We start from the raw sequence: 18722 nt of genomic DNA on the forward strand, positions 1-18722 counted from the left end.
GCAGGTAAGTGTGTTCTTGCTCAACTTTGAGAGGTTTCAAACAGTGTTTCGCGTCTTCTTCATCACAAAAATTGGAATACTGGTCAGGGTCCATCAATAATTTGAGCTCTGGATTTGGGAAGAATAATGGAAGAAAGGGTAAAAATATCTTTTCACATTAATTTTAATAGAGTAATGACTATTTTTGCTCAACATTAGAATTGATGAATAAAAAATAAATAGTACCTTAAATAGTGGCTACCACACGCTATTTTTACCCAAAATGGGTCGTCCCTTTTGGCCTATCAGTAAATAAAATGATAAATTTATAGTTGAGGAATTGGGTAATATCTTAGTAAAAATTCAACGACATACCAATTGTGACGTTTGTGATGGATGGTGGGCTAATATGGATGAGTCAAAGAAAAGGATTGATAGACTTTTGAACTTAGGAAGCCTCGAAGAAGGGTTTATATGACACCTTAATTAGGCAAATTCCACATCATAGAGGAGAGAAGAATAATTAAAGTGTTACCTATGAGAGAACACAAGTTCACATATTACGTATGTTTTTATGCTCGATGATAGGCATAGTTTAAGGGACAAAATTCGTGAGGTATGGTGAGCCAAAGCACTGTGTTAAATATGATATATATTAGATCGCGTAATGTGATGGTGGAATATAAATATCAGTGAGGAGGACGTTGAGTTCCCAAGGGGGAATGTATGTGACGCCCATAAAAAATATGGACTAGTGAGGGTGAATTAAAGAGAAAGATTGGCAGGCTTCTAGCCTGACAAGTATCGGCAGAATTATTAAGGGTACCTTAGGTAAATCTCACCTTTAAAGGGAAAGAAGATTGAAGTGCAATATCATACGGAGCACAAGTCACATGGTAAACACATTTTTGAGATTGATGATGACGTAGACCAAAGGATAAATCTGTGAGATCAATTGCGACAAACGGACAACGTAACGATGTGCTATAAACTTGCATAGTGATATCGATATATATGGAAGAGTGATTTAAACGGTCGTTAACGTTTAAAACAACTTGTGGTTAGATACTTTTACAACAAATCTAAAAGTATTAGGCATGTCGTAAATTTCTAATTGGTCTAATATTATGTGTTGGCATCCATGCTCCATATAAATTGAATGATGCACTTGGTTCAATACTTAATTATTTACTCAAAGAAACCAGGATCAACTCTTATTTGCCCTTTTTCTCCCTTCTTTTTTAGTGGTGCACCCATATTTTAGAATTTCTAAATTCGGTGTAATCAACCTCGCCCCTATCTTATGTAAAACAGTAAGTTTGTTTATGTAATCTCTCGGTTCAAGAAAAGCGTTTTAAAAATATTAACGAGAGAATGATGAAAAAGAAGTGAACATGAAACATATGTACGATTTTGGACAGAAGCGGATCCAAAATTTAGATTTTGTGGGTTTAATGTTTAAGGTTTTTAACATTAAACTCATTGTATTTTCAAAGTTATGGATTTATACTTACTATTTGTTGCAATTTTAATAAATTTTTACACATAATTTATGCTTCGTATCGAAAATATTGGGTCCAGATGAACCCGACGGTCAAACTCGCCTCTGATTTTGGAGCGAGGGAGAGAAATGGTGGTACAATAATAAAATGAATTGCATAATTGAAGGACCTACAAAAACCTGAGATTCAAAGTTGGATTCATACATCAAAAAAAGCAACATTTTAGAGAAAGTCCATGTTTTTCATAATAGGAAAGTGGCCCCGCAGATTACGAAAATGGACCCCACAGACCCTGAGGTGGCATTTTATCATGTCTCTGATTAGATAGATGGATGGATGGATTTGATTGTGACTCTCTTCTGACTCGTTGTTCCTTATACATACACATAGAGACAACTGCACCTGATAGTACCACTTGACTTCTCCTAGACCTTTCAATTAACAAAATTTGTGAAATTCACTCAATAATTAACTTACTCACTCCGGTCGACAATAAGTTACTTCCTTCGGTCCAAAATAAATGATTTTTTCAGATTTTAAGAATGAATTAATTATTTTTTTCCTACATTATCCTTGGAGTAACTAGTGTTGGAATATGTGTTAGGAGTGTTTATGTGAGATAGTAGAGGTTAATATGGTCAATTCCATTGCTAATTAATGCTAAAAAGTGTATTTCTCCTAAAAAAGATGTATTTACTAAATTAACTTTAATTAATTGTTATCATGACATATTAAAATATGTGAATAAGGGTAATTTTGAAAAAATAAAATTAATTCTTTCTTGATTATGTAAATGAACACTTATTTTGAACCGAAATAAAAAGGTAAAATGATTAATTATTGTGACATTGAAGTATTAGTATTATTTTTATGGGACAAATGTGAATCAGTGTACTACCGACAAAGAAATATTTGGTATCAAATTCAGACGAAGATTAAATTTTCTTTATTTTTCACAATTAAGGAGCATTTGGCACTTTTCCCTTTCTTTTATCCATTCCAAAAAAATGATGAGGTGTGAACTGCAATAAGGGATTTTTGTATAATTCGGACATATTTTTTTATATTAAATCAAATATTAAAAAAATACATTAAAAATAATTAATACTCCTATGTTGCAGAGAGCGAGATATATTTCTATGTTTAGAAGTTAATATTGTTGTTTTACCTTCCAAGGCATGCTATTATAGAAAGGATATAGCAGGTTGAAAACTGCAAGATTTTAAGAATACTTTTTTGGTATATGTTTATTTTGGTCAAAAAAAGAAAAATTATTCAACCAATTGCGTATATTTACATCCACTAGTTCCATTTGGACTAAAGAACTAGTCATCTCTATTTCTACCTATCTAAGAGTATTCACTTTTTGTATTTACATCCAAACTATCTACCCTTAGCTAGGATAACTATTTAGTCCATTTAATATCTTCCTCCAATTCTTGTAATTCTGTCCTCTGATGTGTAGTTGGAGACTAATTTCTCTAAGTCTATGATGACTTTCCTTCCTTTCATTCTGAAATCTTCTGGCATTTCGTTTACTCCATATGTGGTAGACTGTTGCAGCAAATAACCATGCCAGCACCTGTGCTCTAGCTCTGCTTCCTCGACACCTCTTGGACATCTAATGCACTTCCTCATTCCATGCCCTAGGTAGTTTATTTTCACCCATCCACCTCAGTAAAGAGGTCCATATATGTCTTGCATAGTTGCATTCAAACAACAAATGAGCTAAAGTTTCTGTAACTCCCATGGAACATAGTACACATTCCTTTGGAACATTTATCCCCCATTTCTCTAATTTGTCAACAGTTGCAAGTCTTTATCTAATGGCTAACCATATATAAGATGAATTGGTGTCTAGGTAACTACCTTGCCCCCATAGTGAGATTTTTCCAAGGAACCTTCGGATATTGTGGTTGGAATGATAGATAAGCTTTCTTGATGCTGAAACCATCACTACTGCTGCATTTTTTCAATTCCACCTTGTAATCCCTGTCTTGAAACCAGCTTATTGCATCAAAATTTTTTTTTCCACAAGCCAACAAGCTTGTGATGGGGTCTTTATGGTAGCTAGATCCTTGTTCTTTATATAGTATCCATGTATCCATTGCACCCATAGGGATTCTTTCCTTGATGTTGCTGCCCACAGCAGCTTGCAGATAGCTGCTCTATTCCACAAGTTGAAGTCTATTAACTTCGGATCCCCTGTAGCCCTTGGCATGCATAGTGATTCCCATAAGATTAGGACTTTCCTAGATGCTTCACAACTCTCAGTCCATAAAAAGGTTCTGCATATGCTTGTGATTAGTTGTATAACTTTTTTTGGCAGTACAAAGATATGAGCCAAATATGTTTGCATTTCAAATAGAACACTCTTGATTAATTGTATTCTTTCACTATAAGACAAGAATTTAGTAGTCCAACACCTAATCTTTGATACCATTTTCTCCACAATTGGCATACATTGTTGAATAGTGATCTTCTTGGATGAGAGTGAAACTCCCAGATATTTGAATGTCAGTTCTCCTGGTGCAAACTGCATTTCATTTAGAATATGCTCTTTCAGTTCTTGGGGAACCCCAACAATGTATAATGAACTCTTGACCAAATTTGCCTTCAATCCAGACACACTAGAGAAGTGATTGAAAGCTTGAAGAATTAGTTGTATGGAAGTTCTATCAGCCCCGCAACACATGAGCAAGTCATCAGCAAAACATATATGCACTAACTTCAATCTACTGCACCAGGGGTGATAATTGAAGTTCGGGTTATGCTGTAACTGTTTTAAGGATCTGTTAAGATACTCCATGATCAACACAAATAGATATGGGGACATGAGGTCACCTTGTCTCAGTCCTTTCCTTGCCATAAACTTTGCTGTAATTCCACCATTTATTAAGATGGCATAGCTTATAGTAGTCACACACTCCATAATCCACCCAACAAATTTCCCAAGGAACACAAATTCTAGTAAGACAGCTCTAAGAAAGTCTCATTCGACTGAGTCATATACCTTTATGATATCAACTTTAATAATGCACCTAGGAGAAATTCCCTTCTGCGTATAACCGTTTACCAGCTCATGTGCAATAATGGCATTGTCTAGGATATTCCTTCCTTCTATGAATGTTGATTGTGAGGCTCCAACAATTTTGTCTACTACTAATTTGAGCCTGGAAGTGAGAATTCTTGCTATCAACTTATACAAAGTTGTACATCAAGTTATGGGTCTATATTCCCTCACATAAGTAGGATTGGTTACTTTTGGCACTAGGGTAAGAGTGGTGCAATTTGCTTCTTTTAGCATTTTCCCAACTTCAAAGAATTGTAGGACATCTATGCTTACTTCCTCTCCTATTACACTCCAGTATTCTTTAAAGAACTTTGCATTAAATCCATCAACCCCTGTGGCCTTATCATTTGGTAGCTCTTTCAATGCCTGTTGAACATCTCCTTTTGTGATAGGTTGAATCAACAGCATTTATTAATCCCTCTGTAAACAAGGGCCATCTTTGGCAATGTGAGTGTCTAAGCAGGGTAATTCTTGTGCTCTATTTCCCATCAGGTTTTGAAAAAAACTATGAATTCCTATTGTACCTGCTTTGGATCTGTTAGTTGTACTCCCTGCTCATTGCATATAGTTGCAATATTGTTTCTGGCATGCCTTGCTTTGAGTTGAGCATAGAAAAACTTAGAGTTTGAATCTCTTTCTCTTCTATAATCAGTTGTGCATTGTAAAGATCTGCTGTCATTGCTTCCCGAGTTTCTTTAAGCTTTGCTCGCAGGGCCTCAATTTTGTGATCCAGTTTATTCATTTCTTGATTCATCTTCTTTACAACATGTTCTATTTGCTTTAAATTCATGCAAACTCCATACATAGCATAACCATCCACATTGGTTTCTCATATAAATTCCACCATTTCTTTGAATGAATGTTGCTTCAACAGGGACATTGAGGAATCTGAATGGGTTTGGAAGTTTTTGTCTGACAATAGTAGTAGTTAGTAGTATATGGGAGTGGTCTGAATAACCAGGATTTAGGTAGTGAGCTTCTATACTGCTATACATGTTAAACCATTGAGCATTGCCAAATGCCCAATCTATCAAGCTATAGATTCTATCTCGAGGATCCCTTTTGTTGCACTAAGAGTACTGCCATCCCTTTCTTCTGATCTGACCCAACCCAACTTCATCCACACAATCTTGGAAATCCCGTGTTTCAATCTGTTGAACTGGTGCTCCATTGATTCTGTCAGTAACAGATAATATTGTATTGAAATCCTCAAGAATGATCCAAGGATCTACCATCAGGTAGTTAATTGATCTCACTTGTCTCCAGATGTATTTCCTTCCTTCTATGGTGTTGTATCCATATACAAATGTTGCATATCATGCAAATTGAGAGCCCGTATCCTTCACTTTGCAGTGAATAATTTGAGGTCCTCAAATCTGTACATCAACTTCCACCAGTTGTGGTTTCCAACAGACCTATATTCTTCCATTTGGGCAGCCTACATAATCACAGTGAACCTGCCACTCTGCCCCTAACTTCTTTTGTATCTTTCCTTCTATTCTAGCCTTAACTTTTGTTTCTAGGCAGCCCAGAAGAGCCACTTTATTCGTAAGCAGAAAGGATTTAAATTCCTTCTTCTTATGCGCTTATTCAGCCCTCTAGTGTTGCATGATCCAAAGATCATGGGGGCTGCTTGGTTGGATTTGTGTCCCTTACCACATTGCTAGCGGTAACCTCTGGGTGTATTCTCAAAGCACTGAATTGATTTCTTCTAAGCATCAGTTCCAGTTCATCAATCTCCTGATTTTTGTCTGTAGTAACCGGCATGGCTCTCTTTCCCCTATCAATCTGTTTCCTCTGTTGTTGCCCATCACCTTTAGTTGTTTGCTCATGCTTAGGCTGCTCCTTGTTAGTACCCTGCTCAGTTGGTTGCACATTGTTCTGATTATCACCTATCTGATTTGGCATAGTCTTAGCTTTCCATTCTAGCTTCTTTTGTTTCTTTTTTATATTCTGTTGAGGCTATTTATATTTTGCTGGTCTCTCCTTGCAATTCCCTGTGATAATATATGTTATTTCACTATCTTTTAATTTATGTGAGGAGTTTGACCGAGCACAAAATTTAAAAAAGAATTTTTTTTAAGCTTGGGGTCTTAATGTTAGACATACTACGAGATTTTTATGACTATAAAAATATATCATTTAGGATAAAAAAGAAAATTGAAAGTTAAATTATATTCAAATTAAAAATATATTATTTTCTTTTGTACATTCTAATAAGGAAATAAAACTATATAAAATGAATTAGAGGGAGCATGTATGCATGTGTATGTATGGAACGTATGTGTAACTTTGTACCCAAACAAATATTATCATATAATGTTAAAACAGATAGTGCACTTTATAAGTTATATTTTAAAAGTGAATTACCAATTTTAAAAATATTTTTAATTAATTATAACAAAAAAATAACCATTTTATTCTTCAAAGAGTAATCTATTTCATTCTATTGGTATAAAGAGGATGCTGTTCTTTCAAGCTAGCGATAACACTAGATAATTTAACCCAAAAAAATAAAAATAAAAATAAAATTATGGCTACTCCTTCTGCCGCACATGGAAATTAACCCTTAATTTAATCCTAAGGGTTCGTTTGGTATGAGGGATAGAGAATAATTAATCCCGAAACTAAATTACCGATCATTTTGGTTACAAAAGACAAATTTACCCGATCTCCCAATAAGTGATTTCCGACCAATTTGATGGTAGAAAATTTGACATTTTCTAGTAGTGTTTGGTTATGAGAAAACACCGGTACAATTGATCTTGGAATTAATTATGTCGAAATTGTAGTATTTTTTTTTTATTCATGTGAGAGATGAGATAACTAATCCCAAAATAATTAATTCTGGAATAACTTATTTCTAACCAAACTACCCTAAGTATCGTCATTTGAAATGATAAAGGTAATGAATTGGAATATTGGACAAACAGAAAAGATCAATCTTCCCTTACCAATAATCTTTCCAATGATTATAGGAATAAGAATATTATAACATATAAATTGGTTCAATCATACTATATTAGGGTATGGGCTTGTCCTTTTTTAATATTAATGAGAGGGAATATTGGACAAACAGAAAAGATTAATAATCCACAGTTGTACCAATTTTACAAATAAGAATATTATAATAGAAACGAGTCAACTCAATACTTTCTACATCTCGGTAGGAATGAATAAGGTCTGCGTACATAATACTCTTTTCTTTCCAAGTCTCACTTGCGGAATTACAACGACTATATTATTATTGTGTACTAAAGATGATTTGGATCGAACTATCTGTCGATGATTTGAACTTATCAAGATAATTTAAAGGTACATAGAATTAGAATGGTCGATTAAGGCATATACTGAAAATGATGCTTAATTTTTTTCTCATTTCTTTCTTCAAAGGGATACCAAATTGTTGCCAAAATAATGGAGAGGTCATAGTCATTACTAATGACTAGTGAAGTGCGAGTGTGATGTGGAATTTTGTTTTTGCAGAAGAAACAATGGTGCACTAAAGAATGGGAGAAGAATGTATATCAAACTTTAGTAAAAAGAAGATTTAATTCTTCTTAATTATACTAAAGTGATTAGACATGACATGATACATCTTCAGTTCATCAAGAAAATGATCTTAATTACATAGGAAATCACGGAAGCCGGGATTAAAAGAGAATGTTAGTAGATAGTCGAGTGATTATTAGCGGTATCATTAATTATTTGTTCCATGATCTTCTGTAGAATAACTTGGTTATAGTCTAGAGCATCTTATTTGCTCCATCTTCTGCTTATCAGATCAGTATTATTATTATTATTATTATTATTATTATATAATTCTTCAAACTTATTATTATTGTTTATTTTGTATGCATATGTTTACCACTTTTGTTGACAATACTTTTCCTTTTCTTTTCATAGTATTTTTATCATAACTTTTACTCGTGTTTTTTTTTTCAAATCGATTTAGAAAACGTTCTTTTTAGTTGAAGGTTTATAGGAAATAACTTCTTTATCTCTTACAAGATACGAGTAAGATCTGCGTATATCCTACCTTAGTCAAACCCTACTTGTAGGATTACACGACGGATGTTGTTTTTGTAGATATAAAAAGAAGATTTGATTGTTGGCTTGAAAACAGGAAGATTTATGAAGACATTGAAGCAGCCGGACCTAGAATTAGAGGTTGCCAACCAGACCTATATCTATCAAATTGGTGAAGAATATAGTAATTGATTGGATTTAAAAGTTGTCTTATCGAGTGAGTTGTCAACCCTAAGAAAAAGAAGAGTTTTAATCATGATATTTAAGAAAGCTATAAACTTTTGTTTAAGTTGGTAATGGAAAAGTAAGCACCTTTTAGTCGAAAATTCTGAAATTTGAATCAACAAATCGCGGGCTAAGTGGACACGTGTCGATCAAACCGTGGCCTGTAATTTTGCCAACATATGTTTTTTGGCTCTCCTAATTCCTTGGTTATCATATGTTTTTGTATGACTAAAATTAGTTTTTCAAAAAAAAATTTCAGAGAATAAGTTATTTTCTGCTAGTTATGAGGAAATATTTTTTAGGAAAAAAATTTATCAGAAAGAGAAAATATGTTTTTATTTTATTTGGACGGAAGTTATTTTCCTTCACAATTATGTTAACTTTTATCTTCCTATAAAAGCTTTAACCAACCTGTAATATTCAAAATTTTCATCAAAACATAATCTAATTTGTTAATATATTATCAATATATCTTTTAATATAAAATGATTACTCTCTAACTAAACACCAAAAAAATAATATTTTTCAAAAAAGAAATTCGGAAATTATCTTTTTGAAAAATGACTTTCACTATACCAAATATACTAAAGAATAATTCATTTTCCACCTTTACCAAAATTCAAGAAATTTGCTTATTTCTTAATTAATTTTTGGGGTGAGGGAGACGACGAGATGGGCGTGTCGGTAAGTTTGTTTGAATAAAAGATCGGATATTTGGTTCAAGTTTTTACGTGCGAATTAAAATAGAAATACAACCCCCCTCCCCCCCCCCCCCCACACACCGTGCTTGTTGTTATCTTACAAGTGTTTTCTATTTTCAACTAGATAATGGGACACTATTATTCTAGTCACAACAACAACACTAATCGAGTATAATTTCACTAGTGGGGTCTGGGGAAGGTATGTGTGTATGCAGACCTTACCTCTACCCTGAGGTAGAGAGACTGTTTCCAATAGACCCTCGACATCTCTCCCTCCAAGAACTTCCCGTTACAATACAAAGAGAGTGTAAACTTTACCTTAAAGAGAAAGGTTATACACCTTCTTAGGCATTTGTGACACCAATGATTTTGGGACAGCTAGTGGCGAAATTAGAAATTTATATAAGGGGATTTAAAAAATTTCTAAGGTGCCACAGTTGAAATTTAAACCTATGACCTAAAGCAATTTTGAATCCTCTTTACTTCTATACTTAAATTTTTCCTCACGACAAGGGGATTCAACAACTTACATGTAACCAAAAAAGAACATGTTTACTCTATTGGCACAGTGCAATTTTCCGACAAAGGGGGTTCGAACTCCAGTGACACTACCTAGTTAATCCGATGCTTACAACTGGTACACATAAATAATACACTGATTTAGCATGTAAATATATACATACACACATATTTGCCAACTATTTTTAGTTTAAGCGTTTATGGGTACAACTAGAATAATTCTTCGTGATTTTACCTACAAGGTTGTTTTTGATAGATCTTGTTATATGCCAAACAAATTATAACACAAAGTAAATGGATTTAACCATATAGAAATATAAGCCCATTCCTATTGGGCTTCTTGCGCTTCACATCTTATGTCTATCAAATATGGGCTAAAAATACATTCGATATGGACTTGAGGCCCATAATGATAGAGGCTCCATATATACAGAAGCTGAAGGCTAATAATTCAAAGCTCATCTTTTCTTCTTTCTCTACAATAACTTGATATTGGATTCTCATATACCACAAAATTATATTCAATAACCTTAGAAAATATATGGTAATAGTTCCCTCGTTTACCCCATGGGCAAACTTTTAAGGTCAAAAGTCAAAGTGTTACTCATGGGCAAGCGAGAGGCAACATTATGAGGCGTCCGACCAATTTTGTGGCCTAAAGGCAAACTTTACAAGGGGCCTTAACTTTTTAATTTTTTTTATTATTTATATGAAATTTATTTTTTTAGCTTTTCTTAAATACAAAGTTATAAATAATTCTCTTACAAACAATAACTCCTAATAAGTATTTCTCAATTGACAATATAACTAATCCATTTAACCTTTCTTGTGACATTGTTGTTCTTAAGTAAGATTTTATCAATTTTAATTTTGAAAACTTCTTTCCGCTGAAGTAACGGTAACATGAACATTATTCCATAAACAATTTAGGCATTTGGAAAAGAATTAAATCTTTTTATTTGATTAAGTGTATCAATTAAACTGTTATCTTCTAATTATACCATTTTTCTTAATACTTTTAATTCAGAAAATAAATCTAAAATATCAATATCAAATTGATTATTATGCTTTAAGGAATATCAAAAATTAAGACAATATTTTTTCAAATTTCCAACATCTAGCGATCTTAGTGTTTACTACTAAATAGAAAATCAAAAATATTTTCATATGCTTCGAATTGTTTAAATCAATTTTGAAGTGAAAAAATAGCCTCGTCTATTGTATATAAAAGCAATCAACTCTAAAGGACTCTTCGAAAGATTTTCAGATTTCATTATCAACATTGCACATCAAATTGTTACTTCCTATATATCACACGTTTCTTGCGAAATTCGGATTCGATAATCATTTCAAGTGCAATTTCTTTGGTAGAAATCATTGCAGTTGCAAATCCTTCTTCGTTATATTTGTTAAAGAAAGAAATCAAATTTTTTACAGAACTCTTTTTTAAACTTATACATAATCTATTATATGTAACAAAAAAGGGACCACAACAAATATGGGACCTAAAACGGTTGGTTTACTTGATTTATGAAAGAGCCGCCCCTGGGCAACACGTGATAAACTTAAAATTTTTCCCATTGGGCAACCATGGTAAAAAAATCAAGAATGACACCGAAGTGTCCTATTCGTGCAAATCACCCCTCGGATGTTTTGGATGTTCCCTTCATGTGTGTCACATAGCTGAAAACTACGGTTAGTGGTGCAAAGACTTTTGAAGGAGGCTTTTGTTCCTCGGGAAAATTATTGGAGTAACTGATTAGTGATGTTTGTCCCATGTCTTGTTTTCACTTCTTCTCTCTTCTTGGTTTTTATTTATTTATAAATTTATTAATATATATGTATACATATACAGAGGAGGGCATGCCCGACAGAGGAATATATATAAAAAAAAAATAGATCCTATATTGAGGCCAACGTAATATTGGTGAGGTTGCACAAATCAAATAATTCTTTCTACGATAGGTACTTGAAATCTATAAGGACTATTATTATAGAGAGAAAAAGGAATGGTTTGCATGCGTTTTGCAGTAGAAAGCATAAGCACACCTAATTAAGCCACTAATTCAAAAGAAACATTATTTAAGAGCTTTACCTTTTGTTTCAATAGGATTATCTTCTATTACCAGATTGATGTGCAAATTGCATATCTTAGCTTGCTCTCTAAAGTGCATAGATCGATAGACGATATGAGTGTACTAGGAGTGAAATTTTCCTACTATATAAAGTAGATAGTTTTCTTTATTCTGACACTGTGACATGCAAATCAAAGCAATAAAAAAGTTTACTCTTGTCTTTTAGCCATTGTTCAAAGTGTTCTTCATTTGTTCTCTTCTTTATTCGCAACCAAGCTTGTACCGAGAGTCCAATCGAGGGCGAATTCCACTATTCAACTTAAGATTGGTCTTTTTTTTAAATTAAAATTTCCAGACAGCCGTCTAGGTTGTGTTGTATTCAATAAAGCGCAAGAGGGGGACTAGACCTTACCTCAAAAAATACAACAACGGTGATACCATCACCCAAAAATAACAGGAAAGGAGGTTCATATATAAGCCCTCATTCCTGAGAATCTATGAACATATTAACTAACAAAGAAATTAGATTTTTCATACTTTGTCCTTATACTAGGAAGCTGCCATTTATCTAAGAGGAAAGGTCCTTTTGCACTATTGGGCAGTTGTTGGAATGAATGAAACACTCTCCTCTGACTTGTGATGGTAGCCAATTTTGCAAGACAATCTGCTACTTGATTACCTTTTCTGAAGCAGTGCTTGACATTAACTTTAGCATGTTTAACAATGTAGGAGGCTCTGTCAATCACCAGCTTGATCTTCATATTGTTGGTGCCTCTTTCGGTAAGCATATCCAATAACTATTGAGTCAAGCTCGAGAGAAAAATTAGTGTATCCTTGGCTACACCATTTTCCTCCAAACTAAGCTGCTTTAGCCTCCGCCATAGTGTTACTATCACAACTGATAGGTATAGAAAAGGCCATAATATCACCATGGCAGTCCCTAACCACCCCTCTAATGCCTGCTTTCCACTTTCCTTCCTAAAACTACCATCAGTATTAACCTTGACAGTTCCCGGCAAAGGGGGTTCCCATGTGACTTGCATCCATTTTTGCGATGGTTTGAGTCTCTCAATTTTATCACATAATAAGGCCATTCCAGTTGATTATAGTCACCAGGAGCATGGTTAGAAATTGTTGCTTTTAAGGTCCAAATGCTTTGATGTCTCATGGTGTTTAGCTGAAATTTCTTCTGCTTTCCATATCTATACGCATTTCTCTACTTCCAAAGTTCCCAACATATGATCATGGGAGCTATTTGAGGATTTTATTATGCACTTTATTGTTAGGTCTTGTCTCCTACCATCTCTTGAAGGTAGCAATTATAGGTTCTTGTTGTTACTTGATTCCAAGTGCATTCTCAATAGAATTCCAAATGAAGTTGGCAGCATCACTACTGTTGAAGACCTGTTGCAATGTCACTACCTGTGCAGAAGAACAACAATAATATTTGGAAATGATACTAGTGCCAAATCTGCCTATAACATCATCAAACGACAATCTATTTTTAAAAATTCTCCAAGTGATAAAAGAGATTTTAAAGGGGATAAACTTATGCCAGATTTTGTTTATAAAATTATTCTTTTACTTTTTAAATCTAGTAGAATGCCATGCTGAATAAGAAGAAAAGTTCCCATCATTAGAAATAATCCAAACAGGGAAATCATCTTCATTAGGATTTCCAATATCCAGTTGAGCAATGCAATCAGTAAGATGAACAGAAATTCATTAAGTTTGTCAATATTCCATTCTCCATTATCCAAGAACTGTTTCACCTGTACTTTAGCAGACCTCCCACCACCTTGTACAAGATTGGCTAATGCCTTTGCCGGTCCAGTTGTCCCACCAGAAGCTACAACTACCCTTTTTAACTTCCCATCTAATGTTATACTCTGCTTTGTCTCTAATCTTTAACATGTTTCTCCATATATGAGAATCAACTGGATTAAGACCTTTGTTCACCGGATGAGCTCTTTTGCAGTATTTACTCTTGAGAAAAGTGGTCCAAAGAGAAGACTGAGTTCTAAATCTCCACCACATTTTAATGCTAAGTGTGTCAATGATGTTCTCCATTTTTCTAACACCAGCTCTTCCCTCATCTTTAGGGAGACATAGATTGTTCCATGAAGACCAATGATATTTATTTTTTTTCTTCATTGGAACCCTAGAAAAAAATAGCAAAGTGTTTCTTCATGAGCTTAGTAATTCCTTTAGGAGGATTCATCACAGACAAAATGTAGGTGGGAAGGGACTGCAAAACATGTTTGATCAAGATTATTCTTCCCCCAGAAGACAACATATTGGTTTGCCATCCATTGAGTTTTTTGATAATTTTGGAGAGCATACCATCAAAGAGATTGCTTGTCTTTTTTCCATAATATATAGGGCACCCCAAATAAGAGAATGGGAAATACTTATCCATATAGCCAATGACATTTCTGATTCTATTGATTCTGGTGGCACAAGTGTGAGAAGCTGTGATAAAGAAACTCTTGTCATTATTAACTTTATGCCCAGATGCCTTTTCATATCTGTCAATCACCTTTTTAATGAGCTTGATAGTCATGTTGTTACCTCCACAGAAAATAACAATATTATTGGCATAAGCTAAATGGTTAATTTATTGTCCCTCTGTGATCTATGCTAAAAGGAGTGAAACTAATAAAATCATTCAGCTCTCTTTGAGATCTTGAAAGAACCTCATCTCCAATAATAAACAAAGAAGGGGATAGAGGATCCCTTGTTTGAGGCCCTGAGTAAATGTGAAAAAATCAGTTCTTGCCCCATTGATGATGATAGAGTATCATATTCCTTGTAGAAGTCCCCAGATAAGGTCAATCCAATTTTTGGAGAAGCCAAATTTCCTCATTACTGCGATCAGAAAGGTCCATGAAATTCTGTCATAAGCTTTTGCCATGTCAAGCTTTATAATAACATTGTCTCCTCTGTTCTTCTACACCTTAATCAATCTCCTGGGCTAAGAAAATATTTTCAGTGATCAATCTACCTTTGACAAAGCCACTCTGATTCTCGAATATGAGCTTCCCTAGAATAGGATTCATTCTTTTAGAAAGGATTTTGGAGATAATCTTGGCCGTAATGTTACTCAAACTAATAGGTCTCAAATCCGAGAAACTACTAGGAGAGTCCACTTCAGGAATAAGAGCAAGGCATGTATGAGAAAAAAATAACTTGGTAAGTCTCCTACCATTGAAGACATCTTGAACAAAATCAGTAATATCATCCTTAATGATATCCCATCATGTTTGAAAGAATTTCCCATTATAACCATCCGGCCCAGCTGCACTAGCAGGACTCATGTTGAATACAACATCTCTAATCTCTTCAGTGTCAGGAATGACAGTAAGGGTTTCATTGTTATCATCATTAATACACTGAAGGATACATTTGATGATGTCTTGATCACTGAAGTGGTGTTTGATATTAAAGAACTGTTGAAAATGGTGAACAATTGCTTTGCCAATGTTAGAATCTCCTTCAATCCATTGACCCCTATGGTCTTTAATTTTGTTTTTTTAATACTGGACTTGATCAAAGACATTGCCAATGTCTTCTTTAGACCATTGGGTCATCCTTCTACTAAGCATTTTGAGCTTTTGTTGAAGTCTCCATAAAGGATTTCCATGAACTTGATTATTCCAGACTTCTTCTACTACCTGCAAAAAAGAAGGTTGATTAGTCCAGAAATCTAAAACCTTGAAATATTTAGGCCCCCGTTGGTTAGGATCATGACATTGAATTAGAATAGGCCTATGATAAAACCCAATTCTAGCCAAGTGATTGACTGTGCTGTTTTGAAAAACCTAAGACCATTGATCATTGATAAACACTATGTCAAGCCTCTTCCATATTCTTCTTCTAGGTTCCCAATTGTTACACCATGTAAACTTTGGCCCAACAAATCCCAAATCCATCACTCCACATTTATCCATATAAGTATTGAAATCAAGACTTTTACTCATTCTATGTGGTCTGCCACCTTTTTTCTCATCTGGGTCTAGAATGACATTGAAATCACCACCAACGCACCATGGACTATTCACCTCAATATTTTGAAGTTTTGTTTGAAGTTTAATTAAGGAGCATGCATGTTTTATTTGAAATTTGCTAACACTTGCTATAAGTTTAATTTTGATTTTTTTTTAAAAAAAAATTTGAATATTGCTTAAATAGTTGAGTGAAAACTGGTCATCCCATGAAAATTTTATCTTTAAGCAGATCTAAGCCCATCATAGTATATTTATAATGATCCAATAATAATACTTTTAACATGTTCCCTCCAAGATACAACATGTCGATAACGTTGTATGACTAAGACAAACTATGAACTAATTGCCACAATAATAATATATATAATATGATCTTGCAAGTGGGATCTATGAAGGGTAATGAGTACGCAAATCTTACCCATACAAAGGTTGTTTTTGATAGATTTCGGCTCAAGAAAAGCATAATTATAGCCGTTTAAAAAAAGAAATACAATAGTAAAGAAGTCATGGAAAAGGAACCAATAACAACAAGATAATAAGAAAACTGAATCAAAAGTTTTTTTAGATAGTAATAAAAATCTAAGAATAAGGAAATACAAAAATAATACTAGTACAACTATCTATCGAATCCATAAAATTTAAATCCCGAATAAACCTCGGGAGACTTTGGCATCATTGAGCCACAAATGTCTTGTCAACATTTCTTTGACATTCTTGAAACTTCCCACTTTTATCACTTCAGTAGAATAATTCTTGAAAAAGAACTTTTAATCCTCATCCTTAATTATGTATATAAGGTCACTGTTTTCTAACTTCTACTAACACTTAGTGAAAACGGTATCCAACCCACATCTCCAACACATTTCTGGCTTACACCCAAAATCCTTCACACACTACTCTCGCAAGTTCATCAACAACTGGCTTGCACCTCCAATTTTCAGCTTTCCTCAACCTGTTATCCTCAAAATCTTCCCTTTCTTAAATGGCTACCTTAATCCAATTCAATTTCATCTCTTTCCCAGAACCTTCTATTAGTTATCGAAAAAGAAAACGATACCCTAATATTAAATGGCGACTTATGGTGGAAGCAATACTAATATCGGGGGCAGTGCTACTACCCCGGATAATTATTCGGGGCGTCATCCCGTTTATCGAGGAATAAGGCGAAGAAAGAGTAGCGGAAAATGGGTGTCAGAAATTCGGGAGCCACGATCACCTAACAGAATCTGGCTCGGCACGTTTCCCACAGCTGAAATGGCAGCGGTGGCTTATGACGTGGCAGCAATCGCGCTTAAAGGTCGTGATACTGACCTTAATTTCCCGAATTCAGCTGCCTCTTTACCTGTTCCTGCCACGAGCTCGCCTCGTGATATTCAGGCAGCTGCAGCCAGTGCAGCTGCAGCTGTAGGGGCAGCTGGAGACGCGTTATTAGCACGTAGAGAAGTACATGATCAGAAGAGTAAATTGATTTCGGAGAATTTAGGGTTTGAGAATAATTATGAGTTTATGGATGAGGATTTGATATTTGATATGCCTAATGTTCTTGTAAATATGGCTGAAGGGATGTTACTTAGTCCACCGCGGTTTAATCTACCTGATGAGGACTTTGCTGCTGCTGCTGAATATACTGCGTACCAGAATTTGTGGAATTATCCCTAATTGCCATCTCTACAAGCGACTTAAAAAATAAGCTTACTGTGATTATGACAAGTTTATAAAAATAATATTGACCTTAAATAAGATGAAAATGTTGTATATTATCTCAGCTATCTGTGGGAGTTCAGTTTGTGTCTGTGTTTAATTTGTATGTTCTTTTATTATTGCATGTATAGGGTTTTCATGTTTTTCAGTTCAGCCACATCTTTGATTCTCGTTAGGGTTTTGTCTAACAAGCCCTGTAATATATTATTCCATCCCTTTCAATTCAAGGAAATGGTATGGTTTGTTGGTTAACGGGTCAAGGTCTCTTAAGAAAAGTGATTATTATTACATTCATTTACTTCAAATTTTTAGCGTGCACAATGGAATTTAATTAATTTACATATACAAGATATTGGATAGATTAAGCTAGTTTTAGAGGATATGTTTTTTTTTCATAAGAGGTCAATTTAGAGGAGCTGACTCGCGAATCACTATTGATTAAGAAATTGTACTTTTGCAGATGAGAGGTAGCAGGTAACCGGACACCATCATGATAAACAAAAATAAGATATATAAAATATATGAATCTAGAACTATATATTTAATTTGCTAAAGAGGAGAATGTTATAAACTACCATCTTTTCAGCAAAAAGCCCCAATTGTTGCATGGTGGCAAATTCACCAAAATTATGAGTTGATGTATGCTATGGGAAAAAAAATTCTATTTATTTTCTTAATTTATTTATTAGATTTTTCAAACTTTAAGTGCAATAAACGAACATTTTCTGGGAATTTGAAACAAGTGCAAAAACTACAGCGATATTGACTGTTACATCGAGCAAAACATGGTAAGCAAATATATGTAGATGAAGGGGAGAAGTCAAATTATGTGATAATTAGAGATTAAGCAGCAGTCAACTAGAAGTTTAATTATCACTTCCTTTGACTGTTATACTGAATAATGAGCATAA

At 34.1% G+C, this 18722-nt stretch overlaps 1 protein-coding gene across 1 annotated transcript; it reads left to right on the plus strand.

Annotated features, from left to right (window-relative positions):
* Nucleotides 1-16655: 16655 nt before the first annotated feature.
* On the plus strand, nt 16656-17964 carry LOC107819476 (ethylene-responsive transcription factor ERF024-like). The gene has a single exon (XM_016645578.2). The coding sequence runs from the start codon at nt 17179-17181 to the stop codon at nt 17767-17769; it is 591 nt and encodes a 196-aa protein (XP_016501064.1). The 5' UTR covers nt 16656-17178; the 3' UTR covers nt 17770-17964.
* Nucleotides 17965-18722: the final 758 nt, after the last annotated feature.

Source organism: Nicotiana tabacum, chromosome 10 (assembly GCF_000715075.1).
Source record: "Nicotiana tabacum cultivar K326 chromosome 10, ASM71507v2, whole genome shotgun sequence".
In the NCBI taxonomy this organism is placed as follows: Eukaryota; Viridiplantae; Streptophyta; class Magnoliopsida; order Solanales; family Solanaceae; genus Nicotiana; species Nicotiana tabacum.